This window comes from Aspergillus oryzae, chromosome 1 (assembly GCF_000184455.2).
Source record: "Aspergillus oryzae RIB40 DNA, chromosome 1".
Taxonomy (NCBI): domain Eukaryota; kingdom Fungi; phylum Ascomycota; class Eurotiomycetes; order Eurotiales; family Aspergillaceae; genus Aspergillus; species Aspergillus oryzae.
The window spans coordinates 2,988,980-3,007,020 of NC_036435.1; the positions used below are offsets into that span (position 1 = coordinate 2,988,980).

General features: G+C 46.1%; 1 protein-coding gene across 1 annotated transcript; it reads right to left on the reverse strand.

Annotated features, from left to right (window-relative positions):
* Positions 1 to 12,223: 12,223 nt before the first annotated feature.
* Positions 12,224 to 15,802, reverse strand: AO090005001284 (DUF2434 domain-containing protein; the record flags this gene model as incomplete). The annotated part of the gene is made up of 3 exons (XM_023238250.1): positions 12,224 to 12,539; positions 14,465 to 15,178; positions 15,246 to 15,802. The coding sequence occupies 3 exons, from the start codon at positions 15,800 to 15,802 to the stop codon at positions 12,224 to 12,226; spliced, it is 1,587 nt and encodes a 528-aa protein (XP_023089297.1).
* Between the last annotated feature and the right edge of the window lie 2,239 nt (positions 15,803 to 18,041).

Here is an 18,041-nt window from a genome sequence, read left to right on the forward strand (position 1 = left end):
CTTCATGTGTCAGGTACTTGACTGTCAGAGCCTCATGTGGGATCGGCGTTTAGGTGAGAATGTATCTCGATGTCCTGTTCGCTAGCTTTAGACGGGTAGTTGTAAAGAGGGGAAGCTTGATGAGAGGGCCACCTTTGGACAATTTCAGTTGGCAGATACAATGAAGGCAATGCGATGAGAAACTACGAGAGCCTTACATCATAAGAGAGATTCAGGTGTGTATACATAGGATTCATGGTATGAAACGTAAACTAGCCTCGCCATGAGAAATAAGACTAACGGTTTCAATAGCAAATAGAGGGAATAAAAGTTTTAATTGATCGATAGACTATCTCGTTGTTTCTTTGGGTAGCAGCCGACCTATAGTTACTATCATTAGAGTTGAACCTATACATGCATATATATACATGTTTGTGTTTGCCTCCTCTCTGTTTATTCTGATTATCGTCATCGTCATTCTATTCCTATAAACCACCGCATATTTAGAACACTGCAGTTTCTTAACTACGATGGTTCCCTTTGGAAGATGTGGTGGGACTTCCCCAGGACATATCCCTACAATTAATATTGACCAGGGACTTACACATGACCTTGAAAAGGAGCATGTCGCCTCCCATTATATAGACCACACGGCTAACCAATATACGCCTGTCTAATAAGGATAGTCGCTGTCCTTATAAGTCCTTCGAATTGGTTGTCGACAACAGTAGATTCATGCTACTGAAACCATCACCGAGCAAAAAGGAAGCGTACAGTTCTGATTATAAGGCCGCATATCTTGCACCGTAGCTATGGCATAAGACCCAAGCTCTTCCACGAGGCCGCTGCTACTTTATACCGTGAAGGAGACCGGTGGGCTTTCCATCGCTATCGATGACCACCTTCCATACCATAATATTCGACTATACGCCCTTTTGATATGTGTTATAAGAGCTCAAAGATTGGTTAGATGCAATGGTATAATGCTCTAAGTGAGGCTGAGTTTGAAGAACCTGGGCAGTTCAGCATTGTATCTACCGAGCATGATGGCAATATGCATCTCCGGACTGTCCTAGTGATTGTTGTTGATACATCTGGCAAAGAGTTTGTTTGCAGCAGTGTCGGTAACAGTCAGAGCTGTTGCATAACAGTGGTGAGGAGCATGCCCTTGTCGGCACAGGAGTCACATTCTAACTCCATGCCCACTCAAATCAGAAGCATGACAACCACCACCCCATTCCCTCCGCAACTATGATCTCTAGAGAGTGGTTATTTGTGCTCCGACATTAGTAACTAGAGGTGTATATCCTATGGACAGCAGCGGGGAATTCCGAGGCTGGGATCGAGTTTAGCACCGGCATGGTGTCGTGGGTCCTCTCACTAATACCAGTCTGGTGTTTAGAGTGATGATCAGTTTGATATATGTATATATGGTTATATAGAACTGCTTCGTAAGTGCTCATGTCTTGCTGGGTTGATGGGAAATCGGGCCAACGCTGCGTGGCTATTGTTCCGCTAAAGAGGTCGTGCCTGAGAATCACGCTCTTCTGCATCTGTGAGCAACAAGGGTGATGTATTCAAGATTCCACGCTGGCAGCTGGCCGCACTGTTGTAATGAAATCGAATGAATTCAAGAACGAGTCAAACTAGCTGTTGGGTACCACAAAAGCCTCCGTAATAAATAGATAACAAGGTAGAAGATCCGGAATAATCAATATTCAGGCGCTTCCTTGGCTTTTCTGTGACTTGTTTAAGTATCTGTCTGTAGCCATACTGCGTATGCTGAGGAATCTGTGTAAGACCGAGTTTGGGCTAGGTAGAGAGTTAATTGACATATAATTATGAAGTAATAAGCGTTGCTGTCCTGCCTTTCCTAGAGCATCTGTATCTTCTGGAGACGGCCCGGCACGCGTCAGCCTTGTTTACCCCTTCTGCATGTGGGATAAACGGAATTCAGCTTGATTATCACAGTATCTGGTGTCCCCGGGCATTGTGCGCCAGATAGAACAAGAACATAAATGACCATTAGACTGACCTTTCCAGCACGACAAGAGTCACTTGGGAGGGAAGCGGAAACCTCGAGCTTCCAAGTCAACAGTGCCTAATTAATCCATATATTCAAGGTTGCTAGTTTGCTTGTCATAGAGAAAGGTTCGAGGTTCATATATCCTGTGCATTGTGCTGTATGCAGCGGTCTTGCTGATGGGACATGTTGCCTCTCCACACGAATGGGGAGCTGATATCGGTCCTTCGTTTTATGTCTGTGTCCTTGGCAAGAATAAGAGTTTGTCAGCGGCTGGAACAGGTCAAATAGGATACTCAAGATATTCTCGCCGCACGTAGCTATCGGGGGATTGTAACGCAGAAGTGACTGACTCACATTTATAATAAACCCTCTCCAATTGGTTTCAGGTTTGATGCAGGGAAGATCATATATCAATGTAGCCGATTTTAATGAAGTGTATTTCGATAAATCAAATGAGATTACCGTGTGTTGCGTTGATATCACATATTCTCAAATCATCGACGTAAACCATATGGAAGAACACTAACAGGTTACCAGAACAAGAACGTTGTGTAGGGAGGGACACGGTCAGATGACTGAAACAAAGTATCTCATACACGTATGTAAATGGCTAATGCCAGCGAGAAGAGAGAGATGCCCTGGGCATCCTATCACCTGACTACTCAGTGAATTGATATTGCCCGACACCGCTGCACATACTCATCACGTTCTGCTAGATATATGGAATGGAAGTATAGTAATCCTCGATACCTATGGGCGAGTGATATTTCATGCACATGCACTTGGTAACCTGTTTGGGGCTCGCAGATGAAGACATGACACGGACTGTTTGTGCTGAGGAGTAAGGCATATGCAAGAAATAAGAGGGAATCGTAGTTCAATGCAAATTATGTATCTTCGATAACTAGTTTCGTTCCATACTTGTCCATACTGTAACTTTACTTTATATTCCGCCTTCAAGAAGTAGCACCGTGTTGAACAATACGTGCTCAATATATCAGAAATAGGCTCGTGTGAATTTCAAGATTCGTCTTTTTATTTTAGACTATGGATAATGGGGCGCGAAGAGGTCTCAAACTCAGGGGCATTATGTAGACGTGTAGCAATGGGGGATCTAGATGTTCGTATATATATCTCTCTCTCAATGTCACTTAATATAAACTCTAACATACCCTCATCTCCATTATGGTGCAACAAAAACTCGAAAACCAAATACCCGCTTCCCAATGTAGTAGCCAAGTAAGAGACATACTATATCTAGCTTAGATGTACGATCCAACAGCAATCTCATGACCAGGGCACCATGGAAACAGTGCTACCTCTACATTGATATTACATATGAGACATTGGATATACCCCATCACTGGCCCCAGGCACTATGGATTCCCCTATAAATCCGAAACGAGACCGGGGCCGTAGCGAGATTTGACACAGCTCCACTTTGTATCCTTTTGACGAACCCCTTTCGATAATGTATAGTGCTAACAGCCCTATAAATTAACCAGATATACAGGAGGGCCGCCGGGGAGGAGTCCACTCGTATAGGGCATGGGTTGACGAGCAAGGATTGGCTACTTTAATTAGAGCCGGGTATAGTGAAAGGATGTTATAGTTCATAATATAAACAAGTTATACTATTATTACTTTGTAATCTTGTTTAGCGCCGAGACACGCATGTGGATTCGGGAAGAGAGCACAAAGAAGAGACAGAAAGAAACGTAATAGGATCATACTCTCTCCCCTGAGGAATGTTTACGAAAAAAGCCAAATAAAACAAAAAAAAAAAAATTGTATACAGTAAAACCTGTATATAAGCAATTAGGCAGTCAGCTCAAACCTTGCTTATATCCAGGTTTTACTGTATGTCGAAGGGGATACATGAACGGAGGTTCCTCCGTCTGAACCCTGAATTGAGTCTCGATGTGGTATGTACAGTGATGTCAAGCTTCAGCGGGAAGGAAATACTAGGACCGGTCCAAAAACCCTAATACTTTCTTTTTTTTAGAGTCAGTCGATCGCTCAGGTTGCCCCTTGCGGCAGGAAGCGACGTATCCAACGGATCTCCTAGGTCCGAAAACAGCGCTCAAGGGGGTGGTGGTGAAAAAATCAAAAAAATATTGAAAAAAGGTCCTCTGGCCCCATTCATCCCTGGACGAGAATGTAACTCTGCTCGGCAGAACAAGGCAACACACATGAAGGGAGTCCACCCTGTCGGCGGTTACGGAATCGAGTCCGATACGATTCTGGAAAGGGTTGTATTGAAGAGAAAATAGGAATCGTGAACCACAATTTCCCCTGAGTGGATCATCCGGAGGACCCGGAGTTCTTTATATCATTTGATTGCGGATTCTGGAAGTTCTTCCTGCGTGAGGTTTGTATCTCACAGACTCACTCTCACTCTCACTGTACTGTACTCCAGAGTAGTGAGGTATCCATGTCTCTCTAGTCTTGGGGCCAGGTCTCGGCTATGGCGGAAAGGAAGGCGAGGGCCGAGAGGACCCAATAAGACAGTGATATTACCTAACCGCTGGATTACAGAGTTATCTAAAAGAAGCAGGAACACCAGACCCGGCGTATGCTGACTGGTTCCATCGGATACTTTAATGCCTCCAAGCTGCGGTCTGGGCGGAGCCTCGCCTACAAGCCCCGATCCACCTCGTTTTGGCGACGGTCGGACGAGGAATCACGTCCGACTTGGTTCAACTGGTCTGAGACTCCATTTGCTGAAATTGGGAGGAGGCGAAGAAGGGAATATCTTGTTCTCTTTAGTTACTTTACTCAACGTGTTTTCACCATAATTATTTGTTACATTCTTAGAAGCATGTTACCTCTGGAAAACTTCTATATCCGCACTCCGACAAGGACCATATCTTCCCTCCCCCTAGATTACGAAACAAAACATTCTGATTGCCCGGAAATTCCGTCCAAGTTCAGAGGGAATGCTGCGGAGGATCGCACGCGGGGAAAACTGCCAAGTTGCCAACCTTACTGGTGTTAAGCATATCATGTCGGCCTTTTTCCGGCGTCCGCTGGCGATGACACTGCCTAGAAGTGCCGGTAGACTCGTATCCACCTCGTATCGTACGTATCATGGCTAATCCTCGGCATGCTGAGTCATATTCTATTCTTTTACTTTACTGTAACTTGTACTTTCCCTTGAGGCCACTTGTACACTTCTGGTGAACAAAAAGTCTTGAGTAAAAATATTTTTATGAAAACTTACTTCTGGTTCATTTTATTTCCTCGTTATTAATCAATCAATCAATGTTCCCGATCGCTGTGAATTACCTAATCGGTCCGTCCGATCCGTGGAAAAGCCTATTAGACTCCCGTATTCCCGGTCTTTAATAATAATGGAGGCAGTCACAATCAAAGATAGTACCAACTTAGGCATGAAATACGAAGCGAGCTTCCCCATCTTCATTTTTATTAATAAAAAAGCAAAACAAGCCACATGATAACTGTCATTCCCATGTAGGTATGCACATTATGACCATGCACATATACACTCGGGTATATCTTCAACATTCAAATTCATTTCTCCCCCGGGTACACTGTACATACTTACCTATGTACATACTTACATACATACAGTACATATACATACATGCATGCAAGCATGGATACGACAGCGGAACCCCTCGGAAATACAGGAGGCAAGACAACGGAAGTAAACTAGTTGGATTAGTCCTTCAGCCACACTAGGCTAAGCCTTGGCTATCTGAATGTTGGGGATCCAGTCAGAAATTCTCGTGTTTTTTTCTTTTTTCCATTTTTTCTTTTCTCTCATTCCTCTTTCTCGTTTAGACGGCGGGGATAGGCTTGGCTCTGCAGCGCTTTGACACTTGGTATTAGGGCCAGGATAGGGATCCTCGGACCTTGTTTTTTTACTTTTGATTATGGATGGGGGGTTGTACTGTACCTCACTGGAGGACTTTTTTAGTAGGTTGTTCTTTGTTCGGGGAGACTAGTTATCTAGTTACTGAGACTATATGGACTAAGAGTGTGGCAACGGTGGGTGCCGAGAGCTGGGACCTACAATGGTCTATTAGTAGTCTTTTACTGATGGAGTACAGAGGACTGTGTACTTCCTCCCTGGAAAGAAAAAAGAAAATAATGCTCTTAAAGGGTACATCGATTAAATTAAATAGAATAAAAAATCTCACTCAATGGCATAAACGAAACTATCTTTTTCCGTACCTTAACCTAATTCAACAGACTATCTGTGATCGATCACCATGCAAATGGGAATGGGGGGATGATCCTCTCAAAGTTATCTATGTCGGGTAGTTGATCTACAACTCTCCCCGAAGTAACCAGTCACCGTGTCAGGAAGAGGGATCCCATGCATTCCTGATTTCAGGTTTATTGGGGGAGGGTGTTACTCCGTACTCTGTTTAGATTACACACCACACGCACCCCCGGGCAATTGTGGAAATCCCCCCTCCATGTTTTAAGCGAATAAGGAATTGATTTGTGAATGAAAGAAAGCAGAGCTTCTCAGGTAGAGGACTATTTGGCCTTACCTTAAACTGATTATGCTAGTGGAGATAAACCCGTGCAACGTTTCACACACAGGCCTGCTTGGCAACCTTGATTCCAATCAAGGGTTGCATTGCAGTGGCATGCATTAAATGCTATCTACAGGTCTCAGATGGGTGTGACTAAATCCTCGTGCGACTTAATAGGAAGCAAGGGGATCCTCAAGGGGGAAAAGTTGCGAGAGGAAGCGAGAGAGTCAGGGGTGGACGAAGGTATGTCCTGTACCTAAGTATACCATGTACGACTTGGTGGATGATGCTAAAATCGTGGATATACGGAGTAGTTAGTCAAGTACTAGAAGTTTAGTCGTTTAGTAGTCGTGGTCAGTGTCATGAATAGTCTCGGCTTCATCGGCACTTGAGTCATGTGTTAAGTCCGATTGGTCCCGTAACAATGTACAATACCACCCATACATGCCTCCAACCCTATCCTTCCAGGTACTCAAATCTGGACAGGAGGTAGTAAAAACTCCTATATTAATATTAATCACGACACTGTAGCTTAGTGTAGAGCTAAGTTACATTCGAGGGGGACAAAGCTTGGTTGTCTTTGTTGGCTGATAATGTGGGACAAACTTGCAGGGATGCTCTCTCGACTCAGGCTAAATCAACGGAATGAACCAGGTGGAATCCCGGACGACCGTCAACTCCCTACCACGACTATGTACTAGGTTTATCTTGCTGGCAGGGTGTAAGTAGCACCGAGGTATCGAAGCCTTTGTGCTTTGTACCACCGCCCGCGACGAGGAAGTGTGATAGCAGTCCGTATCGGTACCGGATGTACCTTGCTTGGACCGTCACTAAGTGGTATGTGTTGCCAGCAACTTTCTCTCTGTGGATCGGTATCGACAGGCATTCTGCAGGTGATATGTACTCTCCGCCGCCATACCCGCCAGAGGAACTGATAAATAAGAGTTTGTTGGTGGCTCTTACAGAAGCTACCGTGCAACGCTGCTGTGGCACGTCCACCATTACTGCTTAGGGCTACACAATCTGCTGCAAAATCCAATGCCTGTCTGTCCTGCAATGATCAGCATCATCACTCTCCGTGCAGATGTGATTTAGGTGACCCCTCATTCTCACCTAGCCATCTTAGAAATTTTATGCTTGAATTAACTACTTGTTTTCACCGCCCAGCCATGTGAGACATCAGCTGCAAAACGACACCTGTTCTCCTGACTCCAACCCTCCCCGATGCTGCTTGGCTTCAAGTAATCTCATCGTCTCTAAGTGGACCGGCCAAGGAGCCAAGAGAAATTGGTTACCATTCAACTGACGTTGCTGGCGATACGCTTATCGTGAGCACTAGCGTCACTGTAACTTGCATACAAGCGATTAGGCAATTTTATTATTTTTTATTGATTTACTTTTTTAGTTCTTGGGGGCCTCGGTTTTGATGGTAGCCTGAGCGGCAGTGCCGGATGTTCAATATTGAATGGGGCAACCAACCAATATCAGATCAATCAATCATATTCGTCACAGAACAGAAATAGGTTAGGGTAGGCTGTGTAGATACAAGTAACCTCGGGTCATTCATGCATTGATTCTCATTCTAAAATCCTTTGAAAAACTGAAATAAAAAAAAAGAAAGAAAATAAAAAGGAAAAAAGTAAAGTCCAGTCATATACCTCACATCCCATTGTATATGTACAAGAGCTGATGTACAGTACAAGGCCCCTCCAATCCATACTATGTATAGTAAATAAGCAAGGCCAAAGCTTGATCCTTCAACTGCGCCCGCCAACTTTATCTGCGACTCCGATCAACGTGACTGGGCGATAACTTCCGGGACTATAGCGTTCGCAGTCCACGCCACAATAATAATAATCCAAGAAGGAAAGTCTTCTGAGAAAATTGTAGATATGGTTAAATGATGAGTAAAACGGCCGGGTCTTCCGGTCTGTGCCTTACGTGGCATTGGGTTGCATATGACTGCTCACCTTACCTCGCCCGAATCATGGTCTTGGAAACAAAGAAAACAAAGAAAACAAGAAAAGAAAATCTTTGCTTGTAAGAATTAAGGTGTTTTTGTTTCTGTTTTTGTCTCGGTTATTTTTTATTATTTTATTTTATTTTTTCTCTTTTTCTGTTTCTGATAAAGCAGCCCCTCGGGGTTTGGATAAGATTCGTCAAGCTTCTGATAGTTTGATTACGATTAGGTGGTAGACTATGTATGTACATACATCATCGTACAGATACAAAAGGACCTGTCGGAGGAGAGGGGAGGGGAATGCATTAAAATGAGCCAGCCACTAGCCGTAGACGATGAACATGCAGGTGGGTTGAAATCTCAGCTAGGCAGGTGTCTAAATTCGATAATATATTGAGGTCCCATCGAGGAGTTACCCAAAGAGGCCACCATTACGGGCGGATAATTTATTTTAGGTTGATGTTCGCTCTGTGCACACAGCTAAGATCCTGGTTTCATGGCTAGTTTCAGGTGGACAAATTATAGGATTTGGAGTTGAAGTCCGAACACCTTCCAGTGCCATCATAGTTTGGTTGAGTTAGTGTGTGCTTTTTTGAGTTATAGATTACCTATCCTGTATAGTCGACTGATTTATTAACCCTATCCTATCGGATTTGTTGAAGTGGAGTTTCTCGGGTTTTCCTTTCTTCTTTTTCTTTCTTGTTTATTATTTGTTAAGGAAGGTACAGGCAACACTTCACAATTCTATATAGCACAAAGAGTATCAACTTGATAAAACTCTCCTAATCCTGTGGCTTGGGCAATTACGAATACGAATCTAATCGCCACGGTGGCTGTTGTCATCTGCCGGGTTCCGGTCCCGAAAAGAGAAAAAGAACAGCAACTTAACCATATATTAGATTAAAGTGTGTCGCATCGAAGGCGGCGACCATTTGGGTATTTGTTCGTTTTTTTAATTTGGTCATATTATTTTATTTTTTTTCCTCCGTTCCAAATTAGAGCCCGCCGTGGACGGCAAAACGGCAAAGCCAATGTCGTCAGCCTTGGCCATTAAAGGGTCACTTTCGGGCTGAACCGCTGCACAACCCCGGGGAGAGTTTAACCATATTTTGCATAACTGCATAATTTGACTGATTGGGGGTCGGCGATTGGCTAGGTGGGGTGATACATAAGAGTAGCATAATCAAACCCAAGGATAGTAGATTAAAAATTGAAACCCAAAGGCCACCTCCATTTGGAACAAGTGGAACCCCGAGGGGGGTCTTTTTTCTAAGCGAGCTTAAGGTTCCTCGTGTTGGATTAAGCTTAAGCTTCAGAAAGTCGCGCACTAATCACTTTTCGGATGGGATCAAGCGATCAGAGCGCCACTGGTATCTTTCTAGTGTAATACCGTCTTTTGATGAGTTATTGATTGTTATGCGAATATTACTTGCTTTGGGACAACTTTATTGGTCTTTGGTTTATCTCTCAGGACTCAGGAGGTGGGTTCATTCGGAGGGGGCTTGAATTTTTTTTTTTCCTTTTCTATTATTTTATTAGGTGTTATTCGGTGATCATTCCTATTTCTTCTCTTTTTGTTATCATCGATCGCACCTGTCAAGGTATTTTTTCCCTTTCTTGCGTTTCAAGAGCAGAAGCCGAAACTTGGAGCCAAGAAATACAAAGACTTTGCCAAGCTCTTGTCCTTCTTGTCTTTAATCAGAGGCTAGATCAATGGAGAATATTGATCCCGTGCAGCATTCCTGAACTGGAATGAACATCTGGTATGTAGAATTAACGGTAAGCACTATTTCGGAAAATCTATCTTGGGGGCGCTTCTGACTTGGAAGTGAATAAATTGGAAAGATAAATAAATAAATACATGACGACAGCAGCCCCGACGAGAGAAAATAATATTAATCAAAATCAGAAAAATTAAAAAAAAAAAAGGATTCAAGTGTAACCGTAATAAAGCCTTCCAATTATTAGATCCAGTATTACAACGATTATACATACCCATGTCCCAATTACTACTATCAAGCTTAGTTTAGAATGACTCCACACCCCAACTTACTTTCTTTTTTTGGTTTTGATCACCCTTCCACATTGTACTGGGATCATCCTCTTGGACTGAGGAACGGGGGAGGATGGATTAAGGTCAGGGTTTCCTTTGGGCCCTAGCAGCTGAGACGAAAAGACCAAGAAAAGAAACGTAACAGTTGTCAAGTAATAATAATATGAGTCGAATTATGAGAGTAACAGTAATGAATGATTCAGTCGTTCCCGACAAACGAGGTCATGTCCGCCTCTCCTCCCCCACGAACCATGGATGAGCGACTATGGAAACATAAAGGTTAAAATCAAGGTTGCCATTTATTCAGATTAATCCTTTTACTTTTTTCATTTTTGCCCTCTACCACGCCCAGGCTCCTGTCTAAAGGGCATCAGATGAATTGATTTGCCGCGGTCCTTTGTGCTTTACCCACACTCTGTCTTCTGATGGCTTCTCGGCATGACCAACGCCTAGAGGTCCAAGCCATCCCCATCGGTCATTCAATGGTTTTGCTTGGGTCTTGATTTGATTACTGACTGTCATGGACCCATGAGACAAGACAAGAAGGAAGGAAGGAAGAAGAATCGAGAAAATCAAAATCAACATGTAAAGTTAATAATGGGTTCAGAGTACATAATATAATACATAGGAAAGAAGTAATACATGTACTTCTTTCTGATGAGGAAATAGACTAAAATAAAATATCCCCCCCAAAAATGCATTAATAAGTAAATAAAAAATACGAAAAAAGAAAAATAAATAATAAAAAAATTCATTCAAAAAATATTAAAACAACCCTGTGGGGTCCAGAGTTGCAAAGGTTCCACTCTATCTCTGATACTCATGCTTTAATGCCTCCCTTTGTCTTCGTTTCGTTTTCTTTTACATACTCTTTACTACCTCACTGCTACCGATTACTTTACTACCTACCTATTCAAATCGGTTTGGAACTTCTTCTTCCTTTCTTTCCCTTCCTCCCCCGTCTTCCAATCCACCAACTACCGTCCTCTCATTGTTCAGGTTCTCTTTTTACCGAACCCGTGTCTTTGTCGCTTCTCTAACACACGACGATCCAGGTGAGTAATTTAGGGATTTCTATTTATTTTCTTTTTCTTCTTTTCTCTCCCTTTCCCGTCCCTGTCATGTTCCAAACGTATTCTTGTCTCATAATCTTAATGACTCGGTCCGCTTGCCTGCATTCTTCCTTTATTCTCCTATCAGTCCTCCCCACTCCCCTACTTCCCCTTCCTTGCTGCCTTGACTTTTTTCTACATTCCATCCCCCTCCCCCCTCTTCCCTTAGATCCTTTACTCCGAAATCGCGAGTGACCAGGAACTCTCGTGGACATCGATGAAATACTAATATCAGCCCTCCCCAAGATTCCCACCGAATATCCTTCACTGGCGGTGGACTGCTCACAGGATCGGACGTGACTTTCCCTCCCGAGAGCCGGTCCCCATTTCCGCTTTAGGGAACTATACTCGTGGATCGCCCCCAGTCCTCTGACAGGAGAAACGTCACTAAATAAAGAAACAAGACGGGCTCAAAGGAGGTTTTGCTTCCCAGTAGCCAGCCGCTCAATTCTATCAACATTCCGTACCTCAGTAAACAGCCTACCCTGGCGCTGAAGCCCACAACCATCACGGGGTCCTACACAGATCACCGAAGGTGGATGGAGACGTATCACGGCCACGTCCGCACGCCGGCGGACGCTATTATCCTCTTCGAAGCATGTCGCATTGGCCTCCTGCCCCGCGTACAGAGACGATTGTCCGAGAAAGAACGCCAATTAATTCGATCCGGATCGGTCTTCGTGTGGGATGAGCGGGAAGCGGGGATGCGCAGATGGACGGACGGGAAGTCCTGGAGCGCCAGTCGCGTGTCGGGCAGCTTTTTGACATATCGTGAAATGGAGGGCAAGCGAGGGGGAACGGGCGTGGCGCAATCCACCATGTCGAGAGCGGGCAAAACCCCGGAGAGTCGAGGGAGTGATGATGACCGGGGGGACGGCGCAGATGAGGGTCCGGATGGCTACAGATACAAGCCTGATGGTCTGATGAAGCAGTCTTTCAGCATCACCACCTCTACTGGCCAACATCTTCATCTCATCAGTTACTACTCTAGGTCACATCCCTCTGCCGCCAACCTTCAACAGCCATCGACGGATCCCGCCCTGCGTCATGTTCGCCCGCAGAAAGGTCTGTACCCAGAATCTACTGTCAATGACCAACAAAATTTGCCAGTAGTGACACGCGGACCAATGGCTGGAGCTACCTATTCGGTGCCACCTCATCCAATGGGTGCATATGCCCGCTCGGGAGCCACACATCCTCAGTCATACACTCCGTCATACGCATGGCCACCGACCCCATTAGCTACCCCGCCAACCGTCGCGGTCCCGTATCCTTCATATCTCCCGCCGGTATCGGGAACGAACGGTCATGGGCCATATGCTCACCATCAACCACATGCTTTGCCTCCCCCACCGCCTCCACAACCGCTGGGGACACCTTATGAGCGACCGGTACATCCAGCTGAGGCATTGGCCCCAACAATACAAGCTCCGAGCGTGCCGCATCCGTCTCTGCCGGTCATTGCAAATGGCCGGTCACCGCGACTGGTTGCAGATCCCCACGAGCTTCATCAGCGCAGTCCTCAAGAATACGTACCAGTGGACCTTCGAAGGGCATCTCCACGCACACAACCACCTTCTATCCCTCCCGCTGCCGGGTTGGTTGCGCGGAGCCCACACTTGTCGAGCCAGGCTCCCACAAGTGCGGTACACATCTCTCCTCCAGCCACTACCATTAAACCGCCAGAACCCAGCAGCTCTGGCACAACCGTGCCCAGCATTGGAGCTCTGATGAACGGCACGCCAGCTAGTGGCTCTTTGCCGGCGATCACCGCGCCATCATCGGGACGAGCCGAAGGACCACGCGATATCCCCAGCGAGAAGATTGGATTCGGAGGAGAGGACATGCGGGCCCTCCGACAATTAGACCGGGTGTTCACTGCGTGAACATGACCGGGATTCCTTACGTCTCCCTACCTTGAAGTCATTCCCCGATACTCCACACCCCTGCACCTTGCACACTACTCCATCATTCCTTACCACCTGCTTTTTTCTTAGCTCACTGTATGAGATATACCCGTTCGCTTTTATCTAAAAGAGATATGGAACGGTCATGACGATCTTGTTTTGTTGTTTATCGTGATTTTGGGCAGGACCGGCGTTGTTAAAGAGGGTGCATCATAAAGCATGGGTGGGGTCTTTTGCTTTTTGTCTTCCATTATGGCTTGTTCTATTTCAGATTCCCGAGGCCAACTGTTTTCATGGCACTTGTTGACAGACGCTTTGAAACCAGCCTTGGCAGTGGTTAGGATGACTCGATATACCAATTGATCATGTTGATGATTGATTATTTCGGTTGAGCTTACTGTGTCCATGTCAAAAGTGTGTAAATGTCTCCCCTGTATCATGTACATAACTACCCATGGGATACATGTAAATAAAAACCCGAGCATGCCACCATTAAATCAACACTATGCATCCATCACATTTGGTATTCAATCCAAACATCCAATTGGTATTAGAACCACATCTAAAAATAACCCAACGTTACACTCCCAACCAATCCCCTGAAAACCATTGACTAATTACCCAACCCCCGTCCCAGAAGGCAATTAAACCCCCTATAATAACACGCCCCATTATACCTGCATACGATGCAAACCCCCCTCATATATCCGCCCCCCTGGGGATGGCTTGCGGAGATGCACTCCGCTCCGGTTGCACAACATACTCAACATGATCCAGCGGCGACTCCGACCCATCATCTCCAACACTCGTTGCCTGCCGCGTCGTAATGCGGGGTTCCTCCTTGTTCAGCTCTGCGATCCCCACGACTCTATCCCCGCTCTGCTCCTGCGGTTTGATAATCCCCATCTCGACGTACCGGGCCATATCCTCCATGTCCCGGTCAATCGGGGATCCCCGACCTGTTACCTCCCTCGCGAGCGAACGCAGCCGTTGCTTCTTCCACCACGGTGGATTTCTCTGTCCGATACCCACGTCGCTGGCTAATGCGGATTCTAGTTCCCCGCGTCGCGCTATGAGTGCCTTGTCCTCGTTTAGCTCGCAGTAGCCGCAGATATTAAAGAGGAGAATGATAAGTAGGGCGGGGGTATAGCCTAGGCCATAGATCCAGCCGGACTGGACATCGTATTTCAGTGGTGAGACGGTCCAATCGAAGGCTGAGGCGATGGCGTAGCCGATTTTAATTCCTAGGATGGCGATGGCGAGGAGGAATTGGGAGGGTGCGGCGTTTAGGTAGAAGAGGAGTTGGCCGGCTGTGCTGGATGGGCGAGGCTTGTACCGGTAGATGCTGTGTTCGAGGCTGTAGGTTATCACTAGCATGCCGGCTAGAGCTATGAAGCCTGCTGCGCGCCAGCGGGTGTCTGTTGCTACTGGGCGGGCGTTGAGGGTTTGTTGCTCTTCGCTGCGTTGGAGCTCGATGGCGGACCAGCTGCGGGGCACGGTGAGGATGAAATTTAGGAGGGCGAGGATGTAGAAGAGAATCGGGAGGAGGGTTTCCTGCCGTGTGCGTGTGCTGGTTTTCGTGAAGGCGTAGGGGTCGCGGTCGTGGATTTGGCGGGCTTGCCAGCTTGCCCTGTGGTTTTGTTTTTGTTAGTTGGGAGGTTGGTTGGGTGGGCTTGGTGTATTGAAGGGAGGTTTACCAGTGTCGGACGGCTTCCCAGACTGCGGCCATTAGGCCTGGTGTTAAGAGGGTGTAAAATACGCTTTGGAGGATCAGAGGTGCGCTTTGGAGGTAGTTTCTATCGACGTCGATGCTCATGAAGCAGCTAATGGCGCCGCAGACGGCGACGAATATGAGCCAGCACCATTTTAGTCGTCGGCTTACGATGTTCCAGCGGTGGTCATGCCGTAGGTAGCTTCGGCCGTGCTTGCGGAGGTTAATGAGGCTGAGGAAGATGGCGATGACAAACATCAGCGCATATGCGAGGCCGAGGGACGCATGTTGGCCGATATCATTGATGGGCGCGTAGCACGATGTTCCGTTGATGAACGTGCCATTCTCGGCGAACATATGAGGTCTGAATCGCTGGAAGGCTAGGTAGCAGTTTGTGCCATTGGAAAGTGTTCCGTTGGTGTAGAGCCTGTAGTTGTAGGTGTCTAGTGTGGTTCGATTGAAGTGCACTTCGTTAATGATCACATCGGTACCGTTGTCACCTGGTTGGTAGGGGGCTAGTCCCCTTATGTATAGCAGCGTCATAATGAATGAGCTCTAGCTTTACAGCCCGTCACCGGAGAGAATCGCAACGATTTCCTCTGTACGACAGCTCAATATCGCGTTCTCATCGCGGGCACCATTGACAGAAATTGTGCCTTGACAAGTACAGGGCGCATAGTAAAAGGTGGAACGAGTTATTATTGCAACCGCGGGAGACCCGGAGTCTGATAGAGACATGACGAGCGATGAGGTCGCATTCAGGGCACAATCTATGATGCGCAGAGTGGCCCTGCAATCCAACGGGGAGACCTAATCGGATCCGCGGTTCGGGATCATATAACTTGACTCATACCGTACCACAGGCCAGCCGCGAGGAACCATAAATGAACTCCGGAAGGGAACCATGTCTAACTTCTGTTCAGTGGTGAAGTTCATTCACGATCTGCATGTGACGAGCGAGGCTTATCGATAAGATCAAAGATCAGAGAAAATCTTCCTTATCACGACTTACATAAGGTCGGTAGAGTACTATCCCGATCGGGGATAAATCAACACTACAGGTCACAGGGAATCACATTCTCTTCTCATGCACCACGGAGAAACTAGAGAATGCAACAGAAACACTCCCCAAAGAAACGCTTACCCTTGTTGAAATGATATCAGATGATAGGCAGACGACATATGAGACATCACACGGCTCCGAGCACACATACATCCCTTCTCCACCCCGCGCGAGGGAGCTGCACTTTACGACCCCAGCATGCATATCATTGCGACGTGTGAGAAGAGGACAAGCTGAGGATCATCGATTTGCAGGAGCACCACCAGCGCAAAATGAGGCATTTCCTGGTATGCGGGTGATTGCCTGTCAACTGCCCGGTCCAGGGCCAGCCACTTTGTTATTTTCTTTTTTTTTTTCTGGGTTACGGAGGTAATGCACCATTCCATACCCCAGACCAAGTTCATGCTCAGCATGATTCGGCCCTTTCACGATCCCAAGCCGAATACGAACCTTAACTCAATTCAACTAGCGAGCATCATGATTGAAGAATGCATAGGTCATTATTATTTTCTTTTTCTTACTCCTTTTGTTTTCTTGGCATCCGTCGCATCGCTCCTGTCTGTATGTGGCGTTGCCTCTGTTTGGAGTTGACAAGGATGCTCTACCTATCTCTAGGATCGTATACAGAATACTTGCAAACAAGGAATTGCTGTCTACATGCAAGGACAGGCATACTGGTTTTGTCAACTGGAGTGAATTGGTCATCTTAACGGGATACGGTTTGAGTAACCTTTCTTCGTATAGGACATTGACCAGTGTCACCTGTATTGCTTGCATGTGAACACACTGTGCAGTCACGCGGATTCCCATTGAATAAACTACAGTGACTGCGTGTAAGAATTGAGGAGAGGAACTCTACATTCCTACAGCTTGGCGATTTGATTGGCAGCTGTCAGCTCTACAAATGATCAAAAGAGGGAAAGAGGGCTAGAAGAGGAAGAGATAAAAAGGCTCTGGCTATGACGTAGCTTGATCTATTTCCCGAGATATGAAATCTAGGGTCGAAGTGTAACGCACGGATAGTTCCTTGTTCCTATTCCACTTGAAGCTCAAGGACTCCATCTACAACATTGAGGTATTATATCTGAACATGTCAAACCTGGCCAAAGTATACAACCATTGATACCGCATCCTGGGAATTGACAATGGAAAAACTAAAGCAAGAAGTCAAGATGATAGAGCAATACGAAGCAAGTCAACCCTGAAGCATGCTTCTCCCCTTGCGACAAGATCCTGCCCTTCAAAAAACCAAAAACAGATATACAATCAGACAAGTAGTAAACCTTCAACTGTTAGCTGGGAATTCAAGCTATCCCCTTGACGCGCACACGCCAGTTTACTTGATTTGGTCCATAACATCATAACCTCGATCACGACCCGATCCATAAGTCAAATATTTCCAGGCACAGTCCACAATCTGACCTATCCAGTCAGAAGCAAGATATTACCAAGTGAGTACTTTACCCTGCTTTGCGGCATTTACCATTCAGGCCAAGCGTGGTCATGGTATACAGGAGGCATGCCACCAGCATCCGACCAGGATGTGGTATGATGCCCAGAGAACCAAGAACAACGATCCAGCAAGTCCCCGTAGATTAAAACAAGGTCATAGATCTATCTACTAACGGAGTGGCCGGCTCGCACGCGAGAACCTTGCTCCTAGAAGCATAGACCAGGTTATTCAAGTCCTGTAGCCTTACGGCATCCTCATCACTTTCA